Source organism: Pelophylax lessonae, assembly GCF_965119305.1.
Source record: "Pelophylax lessonae genome assembly, chromosome: 1".
In the NCBI taxonomy this organism is placed as follows: Eukaryota; Metazoa; Chordata; class Amphibia; order Anura; family Ranidae; genus Pelophylax; species Pelophylax lessonae.
In genome coordinates, this window is record NC_138768.1 from 703387718 (window position 1) to 703414311 (window position 26594).

At 41.1% G+C, this 26594-nt stretch overlaps 1 protein-coding gene across 1 annotated transcript in view; it reads right to left on the reverse strand.

The window, feature by feature from the left end:
• GLRA3 (glycine receptor alpha 3) overlaps nt 1–26594 on the reverse strand; it is a 369294-nt gene that overhangs the window by 38399 nt on the left and 304301 nt on the right. Inside the window, 1 exon segment of the mRNA XM_082269464.1 lies at nt 10835–10981. Within this exon segment, the coding sequence (XP_082125590.1) occupies nt 10835–10981 (147 nt within the window).

Genomic DNA, 26594 nt, shown 5'->3' on the forward strand with positions numbered 1-26594 from the left:
TAATTATTTGCTTATGTTTCTAAGCAAATACTTCACTCGGTATTTCATAACAAGTAGCCATTTTTTTACGGCTGAGATCTCATTGTGTCTTTTTGGTATATTTATTCAGATCTATAAATTACATTGCTTATAGGAAGCCCTCAGGGTCTTTTCTGAATTTAAATCCACCAAGATTTAATATAATATCAATGTGTTTATGTGTAAAGATAAGTTAAGAAGAAAAGCACGAGCATGCTCTTTTAATAACATTTTTCTTGTAGTCATTTATCTTCATTTTTTTGTATTCAAAGAAACTGAGCTTTACTAACAATCTGAAACAACATTACTATTGTACTTACACTATAGCTTGATAAATAGCAAATATGATTTTTTTTTTTTAAATTACATATTTTTTTTTTTTTGTAAAATCTTGGCATTTCAGTCTCATCATTTATTTAAAAGCTTTTGCAAGAACTTTTGTTAGTAAACCCACATTAGAGTTCACATCATGTTACACAATATTAAAGTGTATACCGGATCTTTAGATGTTGAAAAACATAACCGCTTGGCACTTTTACTCCCTTCCTGCCCAGGCCAATATTCAGCTTTCAGCGCTGTCTCATAAATGACGATTACTCAGTGATGCTACACTGTACCCATATAAACATTTTTTATTTTTTACACACAAATAGAGCTTTCTTTTGGCGGTATTTAATCACCACTGGGTTTTTAATTTTTTTGCTAAATAAATTTAAAAAGACCTAAAATTTTGAAAATATATATTTTTTTATTTTATAGTTTGTAATTGTAATTTGTAATATATTTTGCAAAAAGGTCATATTTCTCCTTCACTGAAGTGCACTGATGAGGCTGCACTGATGGGCACTGATAGGCAGGACTGATGAGGCAGCACTGATGGGCACTGATGAGGCAGCTCTGGTGGGCACTGATGAGGCTGCACTGATAGGCAGCACTTATGGGCACTGGTAGCCGACACTGATAGGTGATATTGATGAGGAGGCACTGATTGGCAGTACTGATTTGCAGCACTAGTAGGGCACTGATTGCCAGCACTTGTGGGCACTGATTGGAAGCACTGGTGGGCACTGATAGGCAGTGCTGGTGGGCACTGTTGGGACTGCAATGATAATCAGGACACTGATAATCAGTGCCCTGATTATCAATGTAGATGCCCCTTTCACACAAGCCAGTTATCGGCCCACCTCTCCTCACCTCACCTTGTCAGTGTGAGAATAGGAATGCCGATAACTGGCTTCTGTTTACATCATGATCAGTTGTCATTGGACACAGCTTATCATGTGGTAAAGTTCTGCTGTGATTGGCCCTTTACCCCAACCTGTGATCAGCTGTGTCCATCCAGGCACAGCAGTCGGTGCGCAGCAGGCACGATCATGGGAGAACATCATATGACCCCTTCCAGAACTGGACCACCATGCTGTCGCTGTAATTCGGCCATAGCACGGGTAGCAAGTGGTTAATCAATAGAAATCCAATATCAAGTCATTCACCTAGTGTACACTATATGATTCAGACAAATTCCTAATAAAGTGCTTAATTGCCAAAAATATCCCCTTCTCCAAACCTATCTGTCAGAGAATGCTTAACAAATATTTGGCTCGCAGAAATGTGCATGCGCGTGGAATTATTAGCAGAATAGTGATCAGGCGCTTGTGCGCAGTGCATGTTGGCGCCAGACAGGCTATTTAAGGATACTTCTCCTCGTATTTAAGTGCTGACTTTCAGCTGTTCCCTGCATCCTGCGTTCTTCCTGTGTGTTTCCCACATTGCTGACCCGGCTTGCCCTCACCTCATCTTGGATCCTGCTTCTAATTTATGGCTTTATTCCTGACCCCAGCTCTGTTCCTGACTTCAAGTTTACTTATGATTTGGAACCTCACTGTCCAGTTGTTGATGACCCTGGCTATTCCTGTGACCACTCTTCTACCCTCAATCCTGGCTGTCTTTTCTGTTTGGGTGCTCCTGTGGATATCCACTGCACCTGCTCTGCACTTTGCTAAGAGTTCTGACAAGACATTCTCCCTGAACCTGCAGCACAAGTGGAGTGCCCCTTTAATGTCGGCTGGTTTCCTGAGCACAGCTACTGGTTCTGTCCAGATGGTCCACCTGCTTCCCAGGATCTCCTATTCTGGCTGCACAATTCTTCTATCACCAACTGCTGCCACTCTTGTTCCTCCTGTCCCTCAGTACCCCCGTTCCAATGTCAGTAAGGCCAGGGCTGGAGATATAAGAGAGGCCAACCTCATCATATCAGTCTCCTATCAGGTACATGACACCATCTCAATGTAGGGATGCAGCTACTGGGCTGGCTTACTAACCACTTCCCATTCATCCATAGTACATAAATGGCCAGAAAGGAAGAGCACCAATGCGGGTGGATGTACTCATATGTCCCCCTGCTTCTGCCGCTTGTGCACATTCCCCGGGAGCATGCAATGGCAAGATCATGTTGGTGTATCAAGTTGCTGTGGGTGGCACTGCTACAATGTGATCACTGTAGCCAGTCAGCAATCACATGCACAGAAGTAAACAGTATGCCGCTTACTGAAATCATTGTTTACTACTGTGTGATCCCTGTAATTGGTTACAGAGATCACATGGTACAAGGCCATTCACAACAGCCAGTTACAGTTATTACAGTTTTCTCAATGGCTTCAGGAATGCAGCCAGAGAGAGTGAGAAATTATTGCTTTTACAGCCTTCATAACTGTAAAAGCAATTACAGTGTAAAAAAAAACCCTGATCACACCCCCAGAGTAGTACAGTGTCACTATGTGCTGCAAGTATGACAGTATGTAAATAAATTGTAAATAAATTGTAAAATAACTCACTGTCACCAGTTTGTATCCCTAATCACCGCCACCCACTCAAAGTTTCCCTACTCACCGCCACACTGGTTATAGTGTCTCTGATCAGAGCCACACCAGTTACATTGTCTGTGATCACCGCGACACCAGTTGCGGTGTCTGTGATCACTGCCACACCAGTTACAGTGTCCCTTAACCCTCACACCACTCATATTTTCCCTAATCACTGCCACCCACTCACAGTGTGGCCAATCACTGCCGCACCACTCACAATGTACGTGATCACCGCCACACCAGTCATATTGTCCCTGATCATTGACACACCAATAATATTGTCCCTGTTCATTGACACACCGGTCATATTGTCCGTGATTACTGCCACACCAGTAATTTTGTCCCTGATCCCCTCCTCACCAGTTACAGTGTCCCTGATCACTGCCATACTAATCCTTGTGTACCTGATCACCTCCACACCAGTCCAAGTGTCCCTGATCACTGCCACACCACTCATATTGTCCCTAATCACTGTCACATTAGTTAACCATTTGCCTTCCAAGCCTATTCTGACAGTTCTCATATAAAAGATACAACATCATTACTTAGAACCCCCAAAAATTTGATATATTCTGAAAGCAAAGACTCGGGGGGGGGGGGCAATTTTTTATGTCACACAATATTTGTGCAGCAGTTTTTCAAATGCAAATTCTTTGGCAAGTTTAGTGCACACAAACACAATATAATACCCTATTTTTTGGTAAAATATAAAAGATGATCTTACACTGAGTAAATAGATACCTAAAATGTCACGCTTTAAATTGGCATACCTCCCATGGAATGGAAACACACTACGGTACTTAAAAATCTTCCTAGACAATGATTTAAAAGCCTTTAAAAGTTACCAGTTTAGAGTTACATAGGAGCTCTGGTGCTAAAATTATTGCTCTCGCTGTGACGTTCGCAGTGATACCCCACATGTGTTGTGCATTAGCTGTTTATATATGCGTGCGGGATGGAAAATTCCCATCACTTACAGTTTCATAGACAATAGAGATGATCGGGGAACTTCCATTCCTCCCTGAAAAGTGGTGGTGGCAGGGAGGGGGAACCACCTTCCTCCACTTATAAAAGCGATCCAGTGGCTATTTAGCTGCTCAGGTTACTTTTACATTATTCAGCATCTCCTGCTGAAAAAAAAAAGATACCAGGGTACAGTCATGACCTGGTAGAACTACTTAAACCAGAGGATGTACGGGTACATCCATATGGGGAAAGTGGTTAAAGTGTCTCTGATCACCACCACTCCAGTCATCAAGGAACTTTTTTGTTCTTCCTTTCCTCAGCCCCTTTTTCAGGAGCATGTAATGCTCCTAATTCATGCTTTTGGTATCATTCTAGTATTCCGCTTTTGAATGAGTTACACTCTCCCTGTCTGACTGTCCACCTGAAGGGTGATTGCTGTAGACAGAGCCTTTGAGTGTAGTCCAAACCTGCTTTAAGCCTGCCAAGCCCTTAGTGTCATGCATGTGATAGTATTTGCAACACATGCTTCAAGATCCCAGTTTATGTGCCTTGTTCCCTTCCCTGACCTTTACCTTCACCCAATCCCCATGCTGCCAGCAAGTTTGGATTTCCTAGTTATCTCTGAACTCTGCCTGCCTTTTGACTACAGATTTGACCATCTGAATGTTGCCTGCCCTGAATCCAGACTGCCTTTAGACCATTTTGCCTGTCTGCCAACTGAAAGTACTTGTTTGCTGTGCTTAGCTCATGCCTGTCCTGGTGTGATGGCCAGGCCCTAGAGCATTGTGATTAAGACCTAGGGGCAACCGAGTAATGGTAGGCCTGCTTGCCTTTTTGGGAAAGGGGGCTGCTTTAGCTGAAGAACACAGAGCTAGCTATAGTGCCTGACCATCTATGCTAGGGGTAGGTGTGACACTCCTGTACTTCCTGGTCAGTGAACCTAGAGGCAGCCACATACCAATAGCCTAGGCTTGTCTGGCCTATAGAAACTGGGACTGCTATAGGTGACACTACACTAAGCTATTGTCCCTGATGTTACGTAAAGAGGCGACTAATACAGTATATTGGTTTTGACACAATTGGTTGATTTAGGTAAAACACAAGATACAATGTGAGGTACAAAACCAGTCCAGGCACTGAAAAAGTCTCACACATGTGGTATCATTATACTCAGCAGGAGTGGTAGAAAGTTTTTTGGGGTGTAATTCTAAGTATGCCCATGCTGTGTGTGAGAAATATCACATTCAATTGTCAACTTTGTGTTAAAAGAAATATATTTTCATTTTCTTTTTGCATATTCCAAAAAATTTTGGCAAAATGATGAAGTCTTCAAAAGACTCACCATGCTTCTTAAAAAATACCTTGGGTTGTTTACTCTCCAAAATGTGGTAATTTTATGGATGTCTCCACTGTCTTGGTTGTCCAGGACGCATAACACAAACATCCCTGCAACGTCATTGTCATCAGTATGCACGCTTGCACCGTTCACGGACAAGCTCCACCTATTTGGGGAACTAATGGGGAAGAAAGATTCCTTTCTCTCACTTCCATCGGTCCTTATTATTCTATATATGCCATTTTCTCATTCTTATTAACATCCTCTATACGTCTCTACAATAGAAGCTTACTGTTTTTACGAGTCTTTAATTGAAGTCTGCACACTTCTAATCCAAAATGACTATATAAAAAAATAAAAATAAATAAATGGCAGATGCTCTATACAACTATTCTCCCACAAAAGGCAGGTAGGTGAAGCCTCATTTATTCATTGTGGGGCACGTGATCCTAGCCGAAAAATCCATTTAGCTTCTGTTTTTAGTAATTTCTTATCCAGGTCTCCTGTTCTCTGACCCAAACTAATTACATTTTAATTTCCTTTCCTGCATTTTACAAAAACTTGTGTCAAAAAATTACACTTTCAAAAGACTCACTATGCCTTTTCAGAAAATACCTTGGCATGTTTGCTTTTCAAAATGTCTTCATTTTGTGGGTGTTTTCACTTTTCTTGTGCTCCAGGGCACCAGAAACATTACTTGTTAAAATGACAACTTTGTTAAAATAAAACAATCATTGAATTTCTTAATTTTACCAAAAATGTGACAAAAAATTACAAGTTAAAAAACTCACCATGCCTCTTACAAAATACCCTGGACTGTCTACTTTCCAAAAAGGGACTTAAGGGATACTTCCTCCAAACCAAAGGTGTTGCAATGAGGGCCAGAGTCGCACCCAGCGTTGCGAATCTGATCATGGCTCGTTGGGAACACCAACATGTTATTAATCCCAAACCGGAGGAATTCGTAATTTATAGTCGATTTATTGTGATTGTGTGGAAAGGAAGTCGCACCTCATTGGATAGATTCATTACACATATGAATTACAACCAGAAGGGCATAGTACTTACATGGAACATCAGTGATACAAAGGTACATTTTTTGGATCTAGAAATCCAAAATGAGATGGGAAAATTAGTAACCCAAAATCATTTAAAAACCACCGACCACAATGCTTTTTTGCTGGTGGATAGTTGCCATCACAAAACCTGGCTTAAAAACATACCCAAAGGACAATGTATACGGATACGGAGGAATTGTTCCAGTATACCAGATTATGTAGAACAGTCAGAGGTCCTGGTGAGGAGGTTCGAAGAAAAGGGCTATAACAAAGAGGAGGTACATCATGTTCGAGACGAAGTGTCATTAATGAATAGAAACTTGCTTCTTAAGGATCGAACTAGCAATACCAATAGATCGGAACAAGGATTAGGCTTCAAAGTCCTGTTGAACTACAACGTTCAGGATAAAGAAATTGAACAAATTTTTAAAAAACATTGGAATTTACTACAAAGAGACAAAGTATTAGGACCACATATACCAACCACTCTGAAATTTATATACCAAAAAGCACCATCATTGAAGGATAAAATCTCATCAGGTGCGATTGATGCCCCAGTACCTATAAAGAACAATATGTTTAAATTCTTAAAAGGTTTTCATGCATGTGGAAAATGTTCCGCCTGTAAACACAGCAAAGTGAATAGCCGTAAAATTATGGAATACACAGCCACTAGCACAGGAAAACAACACACCATTACAGATTTAATCACCTGCAGTACTATTGGAGTGGTGTACATGCTTGAATGTGGATGTGGCCTCCAATACGTGGGGCGCACATCTAGAGAACTCAGAGGAAGATTAAGAGAGCAAATACCCAATATAAAAAAGGGAAAGATACCCACAATGTCTCCAAACACTTCAAACTTGTACACCACAAAGACCCCAGTTCATTGAAATTTTGGCGGGTAGAAGTAGTCAGACCACATTGGAGGGGAGGACATTTTATTAGAGCTTTGAGCAGACGGGAGACAGTTTGGATTTATGAGACTAACGTTTTGGCGCCCAGAGGATTGATAGATGAATTTGTTTTTATATATTTCTGCCATTTTAACATTAAATATCTTATATTCATTTTTTACCTTATGCAATTATCTGGCAATTTAAGACCAGTAAACTAGGAGTACACCCTGGTTATTTTAAATATTTTAAAAATGTTTTGCCATTTTTGTCCCATTTTTTATTATTTTAATTTTTATTTATTATTTATTTTTTTTAATGTAAACTTAATTTTTTTTATTTTTTTATTTTTTATTATTATTATTTTTTTAACTTTTTTTAAATTTTATTCAGATTTTTTGTATTTTATTTATTTTTTTTTTTTTATTTTTTTTTGCAATTGACTTTATTTTATTGTGTCATTCAACTGGTTATTAATGGTATCGATTGTATTAGATTGTATTTAGTGTATTTATTTTTATTGTGAGGCAATGTTTCGGGGGTGGAAGACTGGATCTAGCCCAGGGTAATGCTCCTTAATTTGATCTGATTCTAATCCGATTAATATTGGTATAATATTCTATTTTTCTATTATTCAATCACGGCGATAGCTGGAATTGGTCGATTGGGGACACAGCCGAGTGGGCATGTCAATTAGAGGAAATGAGCTATTTAGATCCGTCCGTCTGTATTGTCCACACCCCTACTGAGGAAGTCACATGCTCATCAGCACCTGAAGATACGCGTCTAGGGGGCGGAGACACCACAGGCGAGATCCAGCTACAGGACACAACTTCTCCTGCGTCTCCTAAACCGATTCAATGCCTACCCAGCCTGCACAGCTTATGTGCCTGCAAATGTGAGTTTTAATATTTGGATTATTTAATAAATACCTTATATACAGAGAGCACTAGATTTGTTTTCCATTTATTCCCATTTTGTGACGGAGACTGGGGAAATACAGTGAGGACAGAGCCACCCTAATTATCTGTGCAGCAACCAGGGAGCACTCAGGACCTAATGAGAGGATCGAGTCTATCCATTTGTCTGGGGATACTATAAAGCTGTTTTTGACCTAGTGGTGAAACACTGGTCAAATTATGAGAGGGCATCTCATCAAAAGGTGAGAGGGCATCCATCACTGGTGGTGGGATTGTGAGCACCTGAATGATCCATTGTGGCAGCTGCACTTATTTTGGCACTTTAGAGACTGTTTATTCACTTGAAATCACTTTAATGGACTAGCACCTTGCACTTTTGATTTGTCTTTTCAATTGATGCGATTAAGCTGATTTTGACATGTTATTTTAGTGTTCATGCTAAGGAGTCATATGGACACATATGTTTTATGTTGATTGAATTGTTAATTTCTTCAACCCTTTTAATTATTGCACCTTTGCACAGCAACTTTTGTTATTTGCACTGCACAGTATTTTTTGCTGTTCAAATAGAACAGCAATTTTTTGTTATTAGCACTTTATTGTATATATCACTTTATATATTTATCAATTTTATGTGTAGTGATTCACCACTTTGATATTGCAGCCACGATATTTTTTGATACTTAAATACTTTATTTATTTAGTTGCGCTGATATACATTACACCTTTTCAGTATGTACTGTGACATACTGAAGCAGAACATGATCCCCTCCCTTCAGAGACTGGGCCTCAGGGCAGTATTCCAACATGATAACCAACCCAAACACACCTCCAAGACGACCACTGCATTGCTAAAGAAGCTGAGGGTAAAGGTGATGGACTGGCCAAGCATGTCTACAGAACTAAACCCTATTGAGCATCTGTGGGGTATACTCAAATGGAAGGTGGAGGAGCACAGGGTCTCTAACATTCACCAGCTCTGTGGTGTTGTCATGGAGGAGTGGAAGAGGACTCCAGTGGCAACCTGTGAAGCTCTGGTGAACTCCATGCCCAAGATGTTTAAGGCAGTGCTTGAAAATAATGCTGGCCACACAAAATATTAACACTTTGGTCCCAATTTTTACATTTTAACTTAGGGGTGTACTCACTTTTGTTGCCAGCGGTTTAAACATGAATGGCCCTGTGTTGAGTTATTTTGAGGGGACAGCAAATTTACACTGTTATACAAGCTGTACACTCACTACTTTACATTGTAGCAAAGTGTTGTCACATGAAGAGATATAATAAAATATTTGCAAAAATGTGAGGGGTGTACTCACTTTTGTGAGATACTATACACCTAGATAAATGTAATGGCATGTACATATTTACTAACACATGTCAAAGTTACAAATCTCCTTATTTAACCACTTGCCGACCGCCGCACGACTATCTACTGCGGCGGTCAGCCGCACCTGGGCAAACGGACGTAGGACTACGTTGCTTGCCCAGGAGCCTGCAGGGGTGATCGTGCCGGAGGCGCACTCCCGCCCCCGCTCATTCCCTGACATCCCCACGCGAGTGACCGGGCGGGCCCGCTGGAAAGGGAGAAAGGCAGACGGCTGATGTAAACACAGCCGTCTGTCATTCTCCCTGATGTAACTGCAGAGACTATGCGATCCTGCTATGTAGGATTGTATGTCTCTGTGGTTACTTTACAAGACACGCCCCCACAGTTAGAATCACGCCCCTAGGGATACATTTAACCCACTTATCACCAATAAAGTTAACCCCTTCCCTGCCAGTGTCATTTTTACAGTAACAGTGCATATTTATAGCACTGATTACTGTAGTAATGTCACTGGTACTCCCAAAAGTGTCAAAAATGTCAGTCAGAGGTCCGATCTGTCCGCCGCGATATCGAAGTCCCGCAAAAAAAATCGCAGATCGCCGCCATTACTAGTTAAAAGAAAAACAATAAAGATGACGTAAATCTTTCCCGTAGTTAGTAAATGCAATAACTTTTGAGCAAACCAATCAAAATACGCTTATTGCGATTTTTTTTACCACAAATATGTAGCAGAAAACAAATTGGCCTAAAATGTTAAAAAAATTTTGATTTTTACATTTTTTTTTGAGAATTTCATATAAAAAATGTGAAAAATATTGTTATTTTTTCAAAATTGTCGCTCTTTTTTTGTTTATAGCGCAAAAAATAAAAATCGCACAGGTGATCAAATACCACCAAAAGAAAGCTCTATTTATGGGAAAAAATTTCATTTGGGTACAGTGTTGCATGACCGAGCAATTGTCAGTTAAAGTCGCACAGTGCCGAATCACAAAATAGGCCCTGGTCTTTGAGCAGCCAAATCCTCCGGAGCTTAAGTGGTTAACACTTTGAAAATATGGAAGAGCAATCATGTAAATATTTTTAGGTTATATAAGAATAACTTTAAGGTAAATACATCAATATGCAGCAAAAATACTGTTTGTGAAATGCTCTACATTTTTCCTTTAATGTATTTATGTCTAATCTTATGGAGCTATGTTAGTCTAGATGAAGAATATTGTCTAAAATCTTATATTATTCATTTTTCATTTGGAACCCATTTACGGGGCCTAGTGGTGTTTAATATGTGAGTATGTACTCGGCACAATTTCCCTTGAGGCCCTTGCAATGTGGAAATATTTATGGGGTATTTGTTTTGTGTTTTAGAAATCTTTCCAACCCTGCAAAATTATAAGCATGTAATTCAAAGCAAAACTGAATGGTTACAGAAAATTGACAAAAAGCAACCTTATCCTTCTTTCTCTTTCGACGAAATCGGAGAAGTTCTTTGTGCTGTCTTGACACAAAGTTGACAGCTGCATATTCCAATAATGCAGAAAAGACGAACAGCAGACAAACAGCCATCCAGATATCAATAGCTTTAACATATGACACCTATGGAAATAAGAAAACAGTTAGTAGAAAGACATTGTAGAAAGATGTAATAAAAAAAAAATAAGAGGAAAAACCTCTACTATATATTAATGAAAATAATATTGATATTCTCTTAGGGCCTGTTCACACTAGAATGTAGTGTTGGAAAGCCGCGCTCCCATGCAGCTTCCCGCATCACAATCGCACTGTAAGTGTAACTTAACAAAACTTTAAACGAGGCCTGCAAACACAGTGTGTTTGCCTGCACCGGCCCTTACCAGAAATCATGGTACAAAAGTACCATGTGATTCGGTTGCAATGCGTTTCAAAAAGTAGTATATGTACTACTTTTGGCCCAGTGCAGTGCGATTTCATCACATTCAAAATGAATATGGCTAAAATTGCACTGCACAGAACTGCATGTGAATCGTACAGTAACCACACAGCATTCCTGTGTAATTTACATGTTACTAGTGTGAATGAGCCCCTAAGGGCAAAAAATATAGGAAATAAAAAAATTATTTTGCATGTACAATTGTTACACTAGCTATGTTGTAATGTAACCACTTGTCTACCAAGTTACATTTGTAAAAAGCACAGAAGGCAAGTGGTTAAAGCAAGCTCACAGCTGCAGAGCTGCTTCCGGACACCACTTATTTCTAACAAACAATGCAGAGCTTTGCATGTGTACAAAAAAGTAAACAACTGCCCTAGTATAAAAGTGGTTAATGTTATTAAAAAAATACCTTTTCATTTCAGTCAGAAGTGCTGTAATTTAATGTAAAAAAATCAATGCAATATTGCAACATGGAGGTGTTCTGTACACCACGCAAAGGTGATTATTTCTTTCTTTACAGAAGTGAAGTTACCCTTTAAGAATAAACAAGGAATACTTTGCCCTATTTTGCCTTTTGATGTACCTTTCCTCATGCTAGTTAGTTTTTTTGTGTTTTCTCTGGAGCTAGTCTGTAGCCAGCCTAAAATTTGTTTAAATATATGGGCTCTGAAGGTTTTTTCCTAAGCTCAGGGCATTCATTACTTCTGCCTGCCACAGTTAAGGTGCCTCTAGCAGTTATTGTAAGAAGTAACAATATCTGAATTATGACTATTTATCCACCCCACCACTAGCTAATGGTTTTGTTCTGTAGTGTGAGCTTGGGGAAGGGAATAAATGTTTGGAGCAAACCTTCCAGATGGTTCTTTCCTGCTCCTGATATTTAGTGGAAATGCAGTTGCTATGCTGAAGGACATATCATGATCTGAGCAAGAACAGGGCTGCCGGAATCTGCTGGCAGGCTTCAGCACTTCTTGAAGCTAGGTTGCTTTCTACAAGCCTTCTGAAGCCTGCTAGCGGCTTGCTTAAAGTGGTAATCAACACTCCCATTAGGATCCATGTTCAACATTTAAAAACTGGAATTGAATGGTACTCTAAAGGCTTCAACAAAATATGCTGAAAGCTCTGCAAATGCTTTGTCAAAGCCTGCTGTGCTCCTAAAGAAGCTGACACCCATGTAAAACAGGCCTTATTGTCATTATAAGCATCTTCATGAAATACACAACAGTTTCAAGCCTCATGGCTCTTCATTAGGTATACAGTATATTAAAAAATATATTATCTTTTGATTGAAATATTTTGCTGTCACATACAGTACACCTCTCACATTTTTGTAAATATTTTATTATATCTTTTTAATGTATTAAAACTGAAGACATTACACTTTGCTACAATGTAAAGTAGTTATGGTACAGCATGTATAACAGTGTAAATTTGCTGTCCCCTCAAAATAACTTAACACACAGCCATTAGTGTCTAAACCACTGGCAAAAAAATTGAGTACACCCCCTAAGTGAAAATGTGTAAATTGGGCCTAACGTGTCAATATGTTGTATGGCCAGCATTATTTTCCAGCACTGCTGGTGGATGTTAAAGACCTTGTGCTCCTCCGCCTTTTGTTTGAGGATGCCCCACATATTCTCAATAGGGTTTAGGTCTGGAGACACGCTTGGCCAGTCCATCACTTTTACCCTTAGCTTCTTTAGTAAGGCAGTGGTAATCTTGGAGGTGGGTTTGAGGTCGTTATCATGTTGGAGTACTGTCCTATGGCCCAGTTTCTGAAGGGAGGGGATCATGCTCTGCATCAGTATGTCACAGTCAATGTTGGCATTCACGGGTTTCCCTCAATGAATTGTAGCTCCCCAGTGGCGGCAGCACTCATGCAGCCCCAGATCATGACACTCCCACCATCATGCTTGACTGAAGGCAAGACACACTTGTCTTTGTACTCCTCACCTGGTTGCCACCACACACGCTTGACACCATCTGAACCAAATAACCATATCTTGGTCTCATCAGACCACAGGGCATGGTTCCAGTAATCCATGTCCTTAGTCTGCTTGTCTCCAGCAAACTGTTTGCGGGCTTTCTTGTGGATCATTTTTAGAAGAGGCTTCCTCTGGGATGACAGCCATGCAGACCAATTTGATGCAGTGTGCAGCGTATGGTCTGAGCACTGACAGGCTTACCCCCCCCCACCCCTCCAACCTCTGTAGCAATGCTGGCAGCACTCATACGTCTATTTCCCAAAGACAACCTCTGGATATAAAGCTGAGCACATGCACTCAACTCCTTTGGTTGACCATGGCGAGGCCTGTTCTGAGTGGAACCTTTCCTTTTAAACCACTGTATGGTCTTGCCCACCATGCTGCAGCTCAGGCCCAGGGTCTTGGCAATCTTCTTATAGCCTGGGCCATCTTTTTCAGGAAAATTATTTTTATTAATTTAATGAATAGACATAGGTATCAAAAAAAAAAAAAAAGGAAAACATAACAATGCGCACCACTCAGTGCAGCAGAAAATAACAATACAATAGCCAAAACATCAAAAAATAATCCCCATCCCCCTCCCTCCCCCTTCCCCAGTGCAATGCCTATAGAAGATCATACAACCAAATATTTTCAAAGGATATCCAAGGAAAATTTCAGCATGGTAATGTTTCCCCCACATGGGCCCCCAGCTTATATCAATATGTCTGCATCGCCTGCTTACGTCAGACTGTTATTTAGGTACGTGACATATTTGCTTAAGCATCCAGAGGTGTCCCCTCTGCCCAACCAAAATGACTACTGCCACCACCCATGGTAGAGTGCTTGCACCTCAATCAAGGGAGGACAAAGCTGAGATCCAGCACTGCCATGCCCTTTGGAACTTTTTCAGACAACCTCTATTTTGATATGTAGCCTCTAGAAGGGTAAAGCCTTATTAATGAGGGTTTTCCAGTGCTTCAACGAGGGTGCTTCTGCCCTCTTCCAGTATAGCAGGATGGGCTTACGCGCATAGAACAAAGTGACAGGCAATAAAGTCTTTTGTCTCCGCAATGGAGCCAGCTCCTTCCAACATGCCAAGCAGACACACCACCTGAGTAAGAGGCACTCTCAGAGCCACAACATCCTTAAGAGTCTTAGCCACCTCCTGCCAGAATTTCTGTATCATAGGGCATTGCCAAAATACATGTTCAAAGTCTGCCGGAGAGGTCCTACATCGCTAACAGTCCACAGAGACAGAGACATACATCCCAGCAATCCTGGCCAGAGTATCATAAACCCGATGGAAAATCTTATATTGTATGAGGCGATCTCTGGAAGACACGGGTATTTAAAAGGGTAATCCCACATATCTTCCCAGTCATCGCCCTGAAGGTCAGGTATCACAGACATCCACCTCTCCCTACATTTGTGAATTGATTTTGAGCAGGTTGTGAATAGTTCCATGTAAACTACAGACAGTGTCTTAGAAAGATGTTCCGAAGCCAACCACTGCTCCAAGTCAGAAGATCTGCAGGGCGTTAGTCCCAAATTGAGAAAAGAAAGCATGTAGGTACCTGTTATGGAGTTGAAATTTGGACTTAAGTTCATCAAATGTAAGCATTCGCCCCCCCCCCCCATCTACAATGTCTTTCAGCTGTTTAATTACCTTCACTGTCCAGACACAAGGGGGGTAGTGAAATGTGGCAAGCAGTGGTTGAACCAAAGCAGTGTGGTAGGAGAATGTCCACAACCCTCTGGTTGCATAATATGTCTCACACTTTCCTACGCCTTAATTGTGAACTTCATAGAGCCATCCTGCGGCCCCCAAAACAAAAGATGATGGAGTCCTTCATAAGAACCAACCAGTGCAGCCTCCAAAACTGTAGCTGCATCCCCATTGTCCTTGGTCAACCATCTACACGCATAGACCACATGACTGGCCAGAAAGTACTTGTAAAGATCGGGCAGCCCTAAACCCCCTTGGCCTACAGGCTCCTGGAGAACCCAAATTCCAATCTAAGGTGCAAGGAGGACCACAAAAAGGAGCTAACAGACCCTCTATTAAAAAAACAGGTAGGGATCCACACTGGTGAAATTTTAAGCAAGTATAAGATAATAGGCAGGATCTTCATTTTAATTAAGTTGATTCTTCCAAGCAGTGACCGGGGTAAATGTTTCCAAGCCTCCAAACTCTGTTTAAATGCTGGAATTCGTGGATGAAGATTGGGAGCCATGAAGTCCAGCACCCTGGCTGAGATCACAACACCTTAATATTTAATTTGTGTTACCCAGGGAATGGGGACATTAGGGTCAGACAGTGCCTGGGCTCCGCTATCAATGGGCAAAATACTTGACTTTCCCCAGTCTACTTTCAACCCCGAGTAAATGGAAAAGGTATCCAGTATCTCAAAAACTGCCTGTAGAGTTGACTCACGATCCTGTAGGAATATGAGAAGGTCATCTGCATAAAGTGCTGTGCATTCCCTTATTCCTCCCACCCGTAGAGCCCTGACTGCCTTGGACTTCCTAAGTGCTGTAGCTATCAGCTCCATCACAAGGGCAAACAGAAATGGCAAGAGTGGGCATCCCTGATGCGTCCCCCATCCTATCTGGAATGGCCCCGAAAGACCAGTGCCCATCTTCAGTGATGCTTTAGGGCACCAATAAAATAAGGAAATCCAAGCTATAAAACGGGGACCGAAGCCCAAGCGACCCAGCACCGTGGCCATATAGCCCCAGTTTATTGAATCAAAGGCCTTCTCCATATCTAGGGAGAGCACAACATGGTGTCACCATGCGTGGTTTGTGGGTGGGTAAATAGTCATTTAAGGTTGGTATCTGTAGCCTTTCCCGGGATAAACCCCGTTTGGTCTATGTCTATTTGTGCAGTAATAATGACCCGTGAGAGCCTGCTGACAAGAATCTTAGTGAAGATTTTTTAATCCTGGTTAAGCAGATCAATTGTTCTATATTTTGTTCTATATGAAGAACACTCAAGTAAATCCTTGCCCAGTTTTGGCAGTAGAATCACACAAACCTCTGATAGGGATTCAGGTAACACATCATGATCAACACAAAACTGATATAGGGCTTTAAGTCTTGGTCCCAGGGTTCCCACATGCATTCTGTACCACTTGGCTGGGAAACCATTAGGACCAGGGCACTGTGGGGGAAAATATCTCATAGCCGCCTCAATTTCTTCTATAGTGAAGTCCCTATCCAACAGCTCAACCTCACTCAGTTTATAAAGTAATTTCTCCAACTTGGTCACACTGTAATCAGGTATAGGGGCATATAGTTTCTTATAGTAAGTCATAAATGTGTCAAAAATGATTTGAAATGCACAGAATATTCGTTTGAACCCGCTGACCTGCCACCAACATGGTCAACAGCTTGCCATTCTCAATTAAGTTGACTCGTCCAAGCAGTGACAGGGGGTAAATGTTTTCAAGCCTCCAAACTCTGTTTAAATGCCGGAATTTGGGGATGAAGATTGGGAGCAATGAAGTACAGCACCCTGGCTGAGATCACAACACCTAAATATTTAATTTGTGTTACCCTGCTCAAAAAGGGTTTCCGCCCTCCGCTCCCAAGAATTCTGAGTTCTTGGGAGCGGAAAACAACAAACAAGCCATGAGGCAAACTACAAATGCAGCCTGAGCCCTAAACTGAATCTTAATGTAGAGGAGTACCAACGCCTAAGACATCAAGAGTTTAAAATTGTTCAACCAGAAGGACTGTGCTCCATGTAGTCTATGTATCTTGCGTGCCACGATCCTAATGCAGGAGCAAGAAGCGATAGTGACCACAGCATGAGACAACATAAGGTTGTGAGCCCAGCCCTTCAGTGGCACTGTTCACAAAAGACTGACAAATGGTTGTCCCCCAACAAATATCCTGGCATTATTACAGTTTGTCCCTTGCAAAATGTAGAGATGGGGTATGAGCATTGCAACAGGTCTAACAGAAGGTCCATAGAACATGAAAAAATGTATAACCCTCCCCAGGAGATTAATGAACTCTCTGTAGAGAGTGCCTCAAGAGGGCAGTGGGGTATCAAACAATTTAACTACCCTACGGTGCGGGTCCAAAAGCCTGCTTGGCTAAAGCATGCTGTAGCCAATGTTCTTCTCTCTCAGGGGGAGTCACATTTTGTGAATAATCTTCTCCTCTTTTGAGTTTCAGCCGCAAATTCAGGTTAAAGCTCCTGATGTTTCCTGGCTTCTGCTAGGATCATATCCAATCCCTGAAGTTAAGGAGTCTCACCAGAAAGGGACTTGAAAGGGCTCCCGGAGGACGCACTCCAGTCGGTACTCATGCGCTCTCCCCACGATATATGTAGGAGGCATATCAGGCATGTCCAGCAGTTGCTTAAAGAAGGCTTTCACAAACACCGCCAGTTTGGGGCCCTCAGCTCCCTCTAGAAGGCCCACAACCCTGATATTGTTGCGCCTCTGGCGATTTTTAGCATCCTCCACTTATTCACCAGCGATGCCACCTGAGACTGTAGTTCAGCCAGCTGATTAGATTGGGAGCCCTGTATGTCCTCCACAGCACCTATATGGTCTTCTGCCTCCGTGAGCCTCCCCCTAAACTTGTCCAAGTCATGCCTGATTAATGTGCACTCAGACGCCGGCTGCTCTATGTGCAGCACAAGGGCTGCTTTGCAACTTTCTATGGCTGCCAGGATCAGTTTAGTGATTGCCTTTTGGTCTGGGTCAATGCCTGCTGGAGAAGCAGGGGCAGAGGAGGGGCGTGACTCACCGGTACTAGCCATGGGAGATGCAGGAGAATTCCCCATGTGTAGAGAGTTGCGGCATGCCCCGCTGTACAGGTGGGGTAAAAAAGTGCCGCCCCTTGGAAGTGCTCCAAGTTTTCACGGCTTTTGCAGGCTTCCCTCATTCCCTAGAAGACATCCCGGGAGGCTAGAATCAGTCCTAGCTGCCTAGGCAACAAGTAGCTGCGGGTGGAAGGAAGGGATCGGACACTCGGCAGGAATATAACACAGATGGTCCTGGAGCTCTCCGCCTGCATGTCCGTCCAGTTCACATCCTGGCCACACCCCCGCCTAGGCCATCTTTATGCAGAGCAACAATTATTTTTTTACTCAGGGAGTTCTTTGCCATGAGGTGCCATGTTGAACTTCCAGTGACCAATATGAGAGAGTGCGAGCGATAACACAAAATTTAGCACGCCTGCTCCACATTCACACCTGAGACCTTGTAACACTAACGAGTCTCATGACACCGGGGAGGGAATATAGAAACATAGAAACATAGAATGTGTCGGCAGATAAGAACCATTTGGCCCATCTAGTCTGCCCAATATATCTGAATCCTATGAATAGTCCCTTGCCCTATCTTTTATGAAGGATAGCCTTATGCCTATCCCATGCATGCTTAAACTCCTTCACTGTATTTGCAGCTACCACTTCTGCAGGAAGGTTATTCCATGCATCCACTACTCTCTCAGTAAAGTAATACTTCCTCATATTACTTTTAAACCTTTGCCCCTCTAATTTAAAACTGTGTCCTCTTGTGGTAGTTTTTCTTCTTTTAAATATGCTCTCCTCCTTTACCAAGTTGATTCCCTTTATGTATTTAAAAGTTTCTATCATATCCCCTCTGTCTCTTCTTTCTTCCAAGCTATACATGTTAAGGTCCTTTAACCTTTCCTGGTAAGTTTTTTCCTGCAATCCATGTACTAGTTTAGTAGCTCTGCTCTGAACTCTCTCTAGAGTATCTATATCCTTCTGGAGATATGGCCTCCAGTACTGCGCACAATACTCCAAGTGAGGTCTCACCAGTGTTCTGTACAGCGGCATAAGCACTTCTCTCTTTCTACTGCTTATACCTCTCCCTATACATCCAAGCATTCTGCTGGCATTTCGTGCTGCTCTATTACATTGTCTTCCCACCTTTAAGTCTTCTGAAATAATTACTCCTAAATTCCTTTCCTCAGATACTGAGGTCAGGACTGTGTCAAATCTTCTATATTCTACCCTTGGGTTTTTACGCCCCAGGTGCATTATCTTGCACTTATCCACATTAAATTTCAGTTTTCCTAAATCCTTTTCCATTTGGTGTTTCCCTCCAGGAACATCAACCCTGTTACATATCTTTGTGTCATCAGCAAAAAGACAAACCTTACCATCGAGGCCTTTTGCAATATCACTTATGAAGATATTAAACAAAATTGGTCCCAGTACAGATCCCTGAGGTACCCCACTGGTAACATGACCTTGTTCTGAATGTTCTCCATTGACTACAACCCTCTGTTGTCTGTCACTCAGCCACTGCCTAATCCACTCAACAATATGGGAGTCCATGCTCAATGACTGCAGTTTATTGATAAGTCTTCTATGTGGGACAGTGTCAAAAGCCTTACTAAAATCTAGATATGCAATGTCTACTGCACCTCCACCGTCTATTATTTTTGTCACCCAGTCAAAAAAATCTATAAGATTTGTTTGACATGATCTCCCTGAAGTAAACCCATGTTGTTTTTCATCTTGCAATCCATGGGACTGAAGATGTTCCACAATCCTATCCTTTGATAGGGTTTCCATTAATTTGCCTACTATTGATGTCAGACTTACTGGTCTATAGTTGCTCGATTCCTCCCTACTACCTTTCTTGTGAATGGGCACGACATTTGCCAATTTCCAATCTTCCGGGACGACTTCTGTTACTAATGATTGGTTAAATAAATCTGTTAATGGTTTTGCCAGCTCACCACTAAGCTCTTTTAATAATTTTGGGTGTATCTCATCAGGACCCTGTGACTTATTTGTCTTCACTTTAGACAGCAATCTTAGAACGTCTTCCTCTGTAAAGACACATGCATCAAACGATTCATTAGTCATCCTTTCAAGTGGAGGTCCTTCTCCTTCTTTTTCTTCTGTAAAAACTGAACAGAAGTATTCATTAAGGCAGTCGGCTAGCCCTTTATTCTCTTCTACATACCTTCCGTCCTTTGTTTTTAATTTAGTTATTCCTTGTTTAAATTTCCTTTTTTCATTTATATATCTGAAGAATATCTTATCCCCCTTTTTCATAGACTGAGCTAGTTTTTCTTCTGCCTGCGCTTTAGAAGTTCTTATAACTTGCTTGTCCTCTTTCTGCCTAATCTTGTAGATTTCCTTATCTTCATTGCTCTGGGTTTTTTTATAATTACAAAATGCTAGCTTTTTATTTTTAATGATTTGGGCCACTTCTGCTGAGTACCACAGTGGTCTTTTCCTTTTTTTGCTTTTACTGACAAGTCTAATGCAATTTTCTGTTGCCTTCAATAATGCACCTTTTAAGTAGTCCCATTTCTCCTGGACTCCATGTAATCCATTCCAGTCTGATAAGGACTCATTTATGACTAATTTCATTTTTGAAAAGTCTGTTTTTCTAAAATCTAAAACTTTTGTTTTTGTGTGGTGTGACTCTTTCACAGTTCTTATATTAAACCACACTGACTGGTGATCACTAGATTCCAAGGTTTCGCCTACAATGACATCATATACCGAATCCCCATTTGTGAATACCAAATCCAAAATGGCCTCCCTCCGGGTTGGCTCCTCAACCACTTGTTGCAGAGACAACCCCAGTAGGGAATTTAGAATATCTGTACTCCTGGTAGAACTTGCTATTTTGGTTTTCCAGTTTATATCTGGAAGATTGAAATCTCCCATAATGATAACTTCTCCTTTCATTGTCATTTTAGCTATTTCTTCAACTAGTAGATCATCTAGTTCTTTAACTTGACCAGGTGGTCTATATATCACACCTACACGAGTTACTGCATGATTTGCAAACTGCAACGTAACCCAAACTGACTCTATGTTGGCCTCACCAACTTGTATTAGGTTAGATTTAATGCTATCTTTCACATACAGGGCAACTCCTCCTCCTTTCTTGCCTTCTCTGTCTCTTCTGTATAAAGAGTACCCTGGTATGGTTATGTCCCAGTCATTTCTTTCATTAAACCATGTCTCCGTAACAGCCACTAAATCTACATTCTCAGATGCCATTATTGACCCAAGTTCATTGATTTTTTTACCTAAACTGCGAGCATTTGTAGACAGGACTCTGAGCTTATCATTTCTTAACCTCTGTGCTTCTGACCTGTTCTGGCATTGTTTTGGGGGGCAATTGGACTCTTGTATTTCCACTCTTTTGCCCCCCCCCCTTCCTAGTTTAAATACTCTTTCGCAAATTCTTGGAGTTGTTCACTAAGTACATTTGTTCCTTTGAGAGAAAGATGCAAACCATCTTTTTTGTACAGTTCCTTTCTATTCCAAGTAGAGCTATCATAAGAAACAAAGCCAAATCCTTGCTCTTGACACCATTTACTAAGCCATATGTTGAACTCCTTTATGCGCCTCTGCCTATCATTCTGAACATTATGCACAGGCAGAACTTCAGAAAATGAAATGGTGGATGCAAAATCCTGTACGTCATTACCAAGTGTGATAAAACATTTTTTCACCTCTGACACTTCATTGCAAGCCAGGTCATTTGTCCCTAGATGGACAAGAACATCCACGTCCCCTTCCTGCTTTGCTTGCTTAACAATATTAATAATACGTCTTCTATCTCGTGTAGCAGTAGCCACAGGGAGACATCTCACAAAACCATTTTCTTTAAGCTCCACACTTCTTATGATTGAATCACCCAGCAACAGCTGCTTCCTTTGAGACTTCACTTTATCTTTTTTGTCCTTGGCTGCAGTCTTGCATACATTAGACATAGGAGTCAATGGTTTCTCACCCTCTGTGCTTGAGTCCATATCCATGTTGTCCTTACATTCTGAGAGTGCTGCAAATGAATTTTGGAGAACCACCGACTGTGGGACATGTCTTCTATCCACCACTCTAAGTCTTCCAGAACCTACAGTAACCCATCTGCCATTTCTGGGGGTCCTCTGTAGCGGTGGCAGTGGCATTGCAGCAGTCCCAGCTGGAGTTTGTTTAACAGATAATTTAAATATCTCTGGTTTCAAAAATGCAATTTCCTGCTGCAGTAAGGAGAATTGTCTACAGATCTGACAGCATCCGAATCTCCAAAGAGTGGAACATGAAATAAATTCACAACAATTCCTGCACTGAACCAAGTCTGCCATTTTAAAGAGGAGAAAAAAAATAAATAAATAAATAAAAAAATTTGTCAATTTAAGTCAAACAAATCTTACCTTTTTTTTTCTTTTTTCCACCTTCCAGCCTACCTCCTAACTATCTCCTGCAATATCTCTTCACTGTACTTAAAATGTTGTACTTGCAATGGAGTACTTGCAGCTAATGAATATGGCTGATTGAATATGGCTAATTGGGTTCCATTTGGACATTTTCACTTAGGGGTGTACTCACTTTTGTTGCCAGCAGTTTAGACATGTTGAGTTATTTTGAGGGGACAGCTAATTTACACTGTTATACAAGCTGTACACTCACTACTTTACATTGTAGCAAAGTGTAATTTCTTCAGTGCTGTCACATGAAAAGATAAAATAAAATATTTACAAAAATGTGAGGGGTGTACTCATTTTTGTGAGATACTGTAGGAGTAAGCATTGTACGTATTTTATTTTAATCAGCAATACATTTGTGCAAAAGATTAAAGACACCGGTGTCAAAAATTTCTTTTAACCCTGCTATCAGTCAAGAATTTAACACCGCAAGGCAAATGTTAACATTCCATGCTATTTTAGAGGTTATGGCACACCACCCTGAGAAGTGGAGTGCTATATTTATTTTCTATTAAATTCAATACAAAATTAAATACAATAGGTAATCTGCAGGTGTAATGTTGCTGTGCTGTCATTAGCAAAGGTCAGGATGATTGAGTATCTTGGCTCAGTACATTCAGGGAAAGTTTAAGATATATGTAACAGTCAATGTTTGTGAAAAACATATAAACATGCCATTTCCTACAGATATTTGTTGTCAGCTCTTAAACTAACGGTGATTACAGATTAAAGTCCAGTAATATTTTTTAAAAAAGCGTAATAGTAATCATGGTGTACGTTGTAATAGCAATTGCATCCAATAAGGAATGGGCATGCAGTACAGCACTACAGTACCCTCACTCATATCTTGGAAGCCAGAAGGTCATAAAAAGTAAATAACAGAATGGGCATATTAGTCTGCATCATTTAAACTGGAAGATATACCTTCCAATAAAACAAAACTCATTCATCTATCCAGTACTGCTTTATGACATAAAAGGGTTTAAGGTAAGGATGCCATTAGTAGAGTTTAATCTTGTTCAGATGAACACTGTTGAATTTCCTAAAATATTGGACAGGATATATTTGAGATCTCTGGGGCTAGCCAAAGACATTAGAGAATGTCTGGACCTGCAGACATGATCCAACCATCATCAGGCAAAAATAACTGTAGACAGGGAAAGAAAATGGCAAGCTTAGCTATTGTCTATAAGAGTCAGAGCAGGTGGAGCAAGAAACACAATAAGATGTCAGTCTACTGAGGAAAGAACAAAATTGATTAGGAATGGGCAGCTTTAATCACTTTTTGATAGGTACTTTTATTTATTGACACCATTTTTTTTGAGTTGAATGTACTGACTTGGTCCAGTAAGTCAGAGGAATCCAAATAGGGACTCTAATGACCATTTACATAAAGTACTGGGCATGAAGTATGATTTCCTTTATTTTTCTAAATGATAGGGCTATTTGTGAAAAAAAATGATATTCTCAGGCACAGGTAACTTATAAGATCATGTATTATTCTATTGGTATCAGATTCAGCTCTCTTGTTACTTAGCGATCACTGAGTTCATGTGTGGACACACAATGCAGATTGCTCTTATTACAGCAAATTGAAGGTTTGCTCTTTTTAATGGCTAATGTTTGATGCTCTTTATTTAGTACAAAAACAGAAATACAAAAGAATTATAATGTCTAACTGTGAAAATTACATAAAAATAGCTGTAAGGAAAACGGAGCAATGAGAAACTAAAATATGTGCTTTGTAAAATTACACTATACTTTTCCTTTAATGCACTAATGACATCATAAGGCAAACAGAAACAGAACAATTTCGCAAAAGTTATTCTGTTTATTTTTCCATCTTGTACCGAATTACAGGGTCAGCTCTTGAAAAGAAGTAAGCACATGAAGTAATGTATATATTTATGGTCTCCAATGTGTACTCCAAATAAATGCCTTGGGTAACACAACATTCTACTGAAATCTTTAAAAAATAACCAACACTTGACTAAAGGATTCACTATAATCCATTCATTGACATTCAATGTAAATGGCCATACATACCTTTGTTGTTACAAATCTTTTGAAAACAATGTTACCAATACATCTAGAAACACAAAGGCAGATCTGTTGATCCTCCCAGGTAAGTGCCTATTTTATACAGCTGTCTAAAGCTGGCCACACATGTTAAAATCCAACCATATACAGTAACACTCAAAAGTACATCCCTCACATTTTTGTTAATATTTTATTATATTTTTTCATGTGACAACACTGAGCCCCGGATCACATTTGTGCGGCTGCGGAGATCGCATGTAATTCGGAGCGCACTGCTCCTTCATTACACGCAATCTCCTGTGCGGATGCAAATTCAGCCATACACTTTGTATGGCTGAAATTCGCACTGCACCTGCACCAAAGACGCACAGGAGGCATTTTTCAGCCGCATCAGGATCGGATCACACAGTGGTTCACACTTGTGCGATCCGATTCTGTGCGAACTGTCAGATCGCACTGCGATATGCGATCAAACTGGGGGTGTCGTTAACACTTAATTGACACCCCCTGCGTATCGCATATGGCAGTGTGCACTACCTCTTGAGCAGATGCGATGCGGGAACAGGCTGCGAATTCGCAGCCTTCCGACATCGCACAAGTGTGAACCGGCCCTGAAGAAATGACACTTTGCTACAATGTAAAGTAGTGAGTGTACAGCTTGTATAACAGGGTAAATTTGCTGTCCCCTCAAAATAACTCAACTCAACTCAGCCATTAATGTCTAAACCACTGGCAACAAAAGTGAGTACACCCTTAAGTTAAAATGTCCAAATTGGGCCCAAAGTGTCAATATTTTATCTGGCCACCATTTTTTTTCCAGCACTGCCTTAACCCTCTTGGACATGGAGTTCACCAGAGCTTCACAGGTTGCCACTGGAGTCCTCTTCCACTCCTCTAGGACGACATCACTGAGCTGGTGGATGTTAGAGACCTTGCGCTCCTCCACCTTCCGTTTTGAGGATGCCCCACAGATACTCAATAGGGTTTAGGTCTAGAGACATGCTTGACCAGTCCATCACCTTTACCCTCAGTTTCTTTAGCAAGGAAGTGGTCGTCTTGGAGATTTGTGGGGTGGTTATCATGTTGGAATATTGCCCTGTGACCCTGTCTCCAAAGGGAGGGGATCATGCTCTTCTTCAGCATATCACAGTACATGTTGGCATTCATGGTTCCCTCAATGAATTGTAGCTCCCCAGTGCCGGCAGCACTCATGCAGCCCCAGACCATGACACTCCCACCACCATGCTTGACTGTAGGCAAGACACACTTGTCTTTGTACTCCTCACCTGGTTGCCACCACACACATTTGACACCATCTGAACCAAATACGTTTATCTTGGTCTCATCAGATCACAGGACATGGTTCCAGTAATCCATGTCCTTAGTCTACTTGTCTTCAGCAAACTGTTTGCGGGATTTCTTGTGCATCATCTTTTGAAGAGACTTTCTTCTGAGATGACAGCCATGCAAACCAATTTGATGCAGTTTGCAGAATACAGGCTGACCCTCCACCCCTTCAACCTCTGCAGCAATGCTGGCAGCACTGATACGTCTATTTCCCAAAGAAAATGGATATGACGCTGAGCATGTGCACTCAACTTCTTTGGTCGACCATGGCAAGGCCTGTTCTAAGTGGAACCTGTCCTGGTAACTGCTGTATGGTCTTGGTCCCCATGCTCCAGCTCCGGAAATCTTCTTATAGCCTAGGCCATCTTTATGTAGAGCAACAATTCTATTTTTCAGATCCTCAGAGAGTTATTTGCCATGAGGTGCCATGTTAAACTTCCAGTGACCGGTATGAGAAAGTGACACCAAATATAACACACCTGCTCCCCATTCACACCTGAGACCTTGTAACAGACAGACACGGGGGAAGGAAAATGGCTAGTTGGTCCCAATTTGGACATTGTCACTTAGGGGTGTACTTTTGTTGCCAGTGGTTTAGACATTAATGGATGTGTACAAACACTAAGAGTCAAAATATGTGTGACAGAAAGACTAGTTTCATATAATAACTCACCCTGCGCACAAAACTGAATATTGCCGATGGCAACTGTGA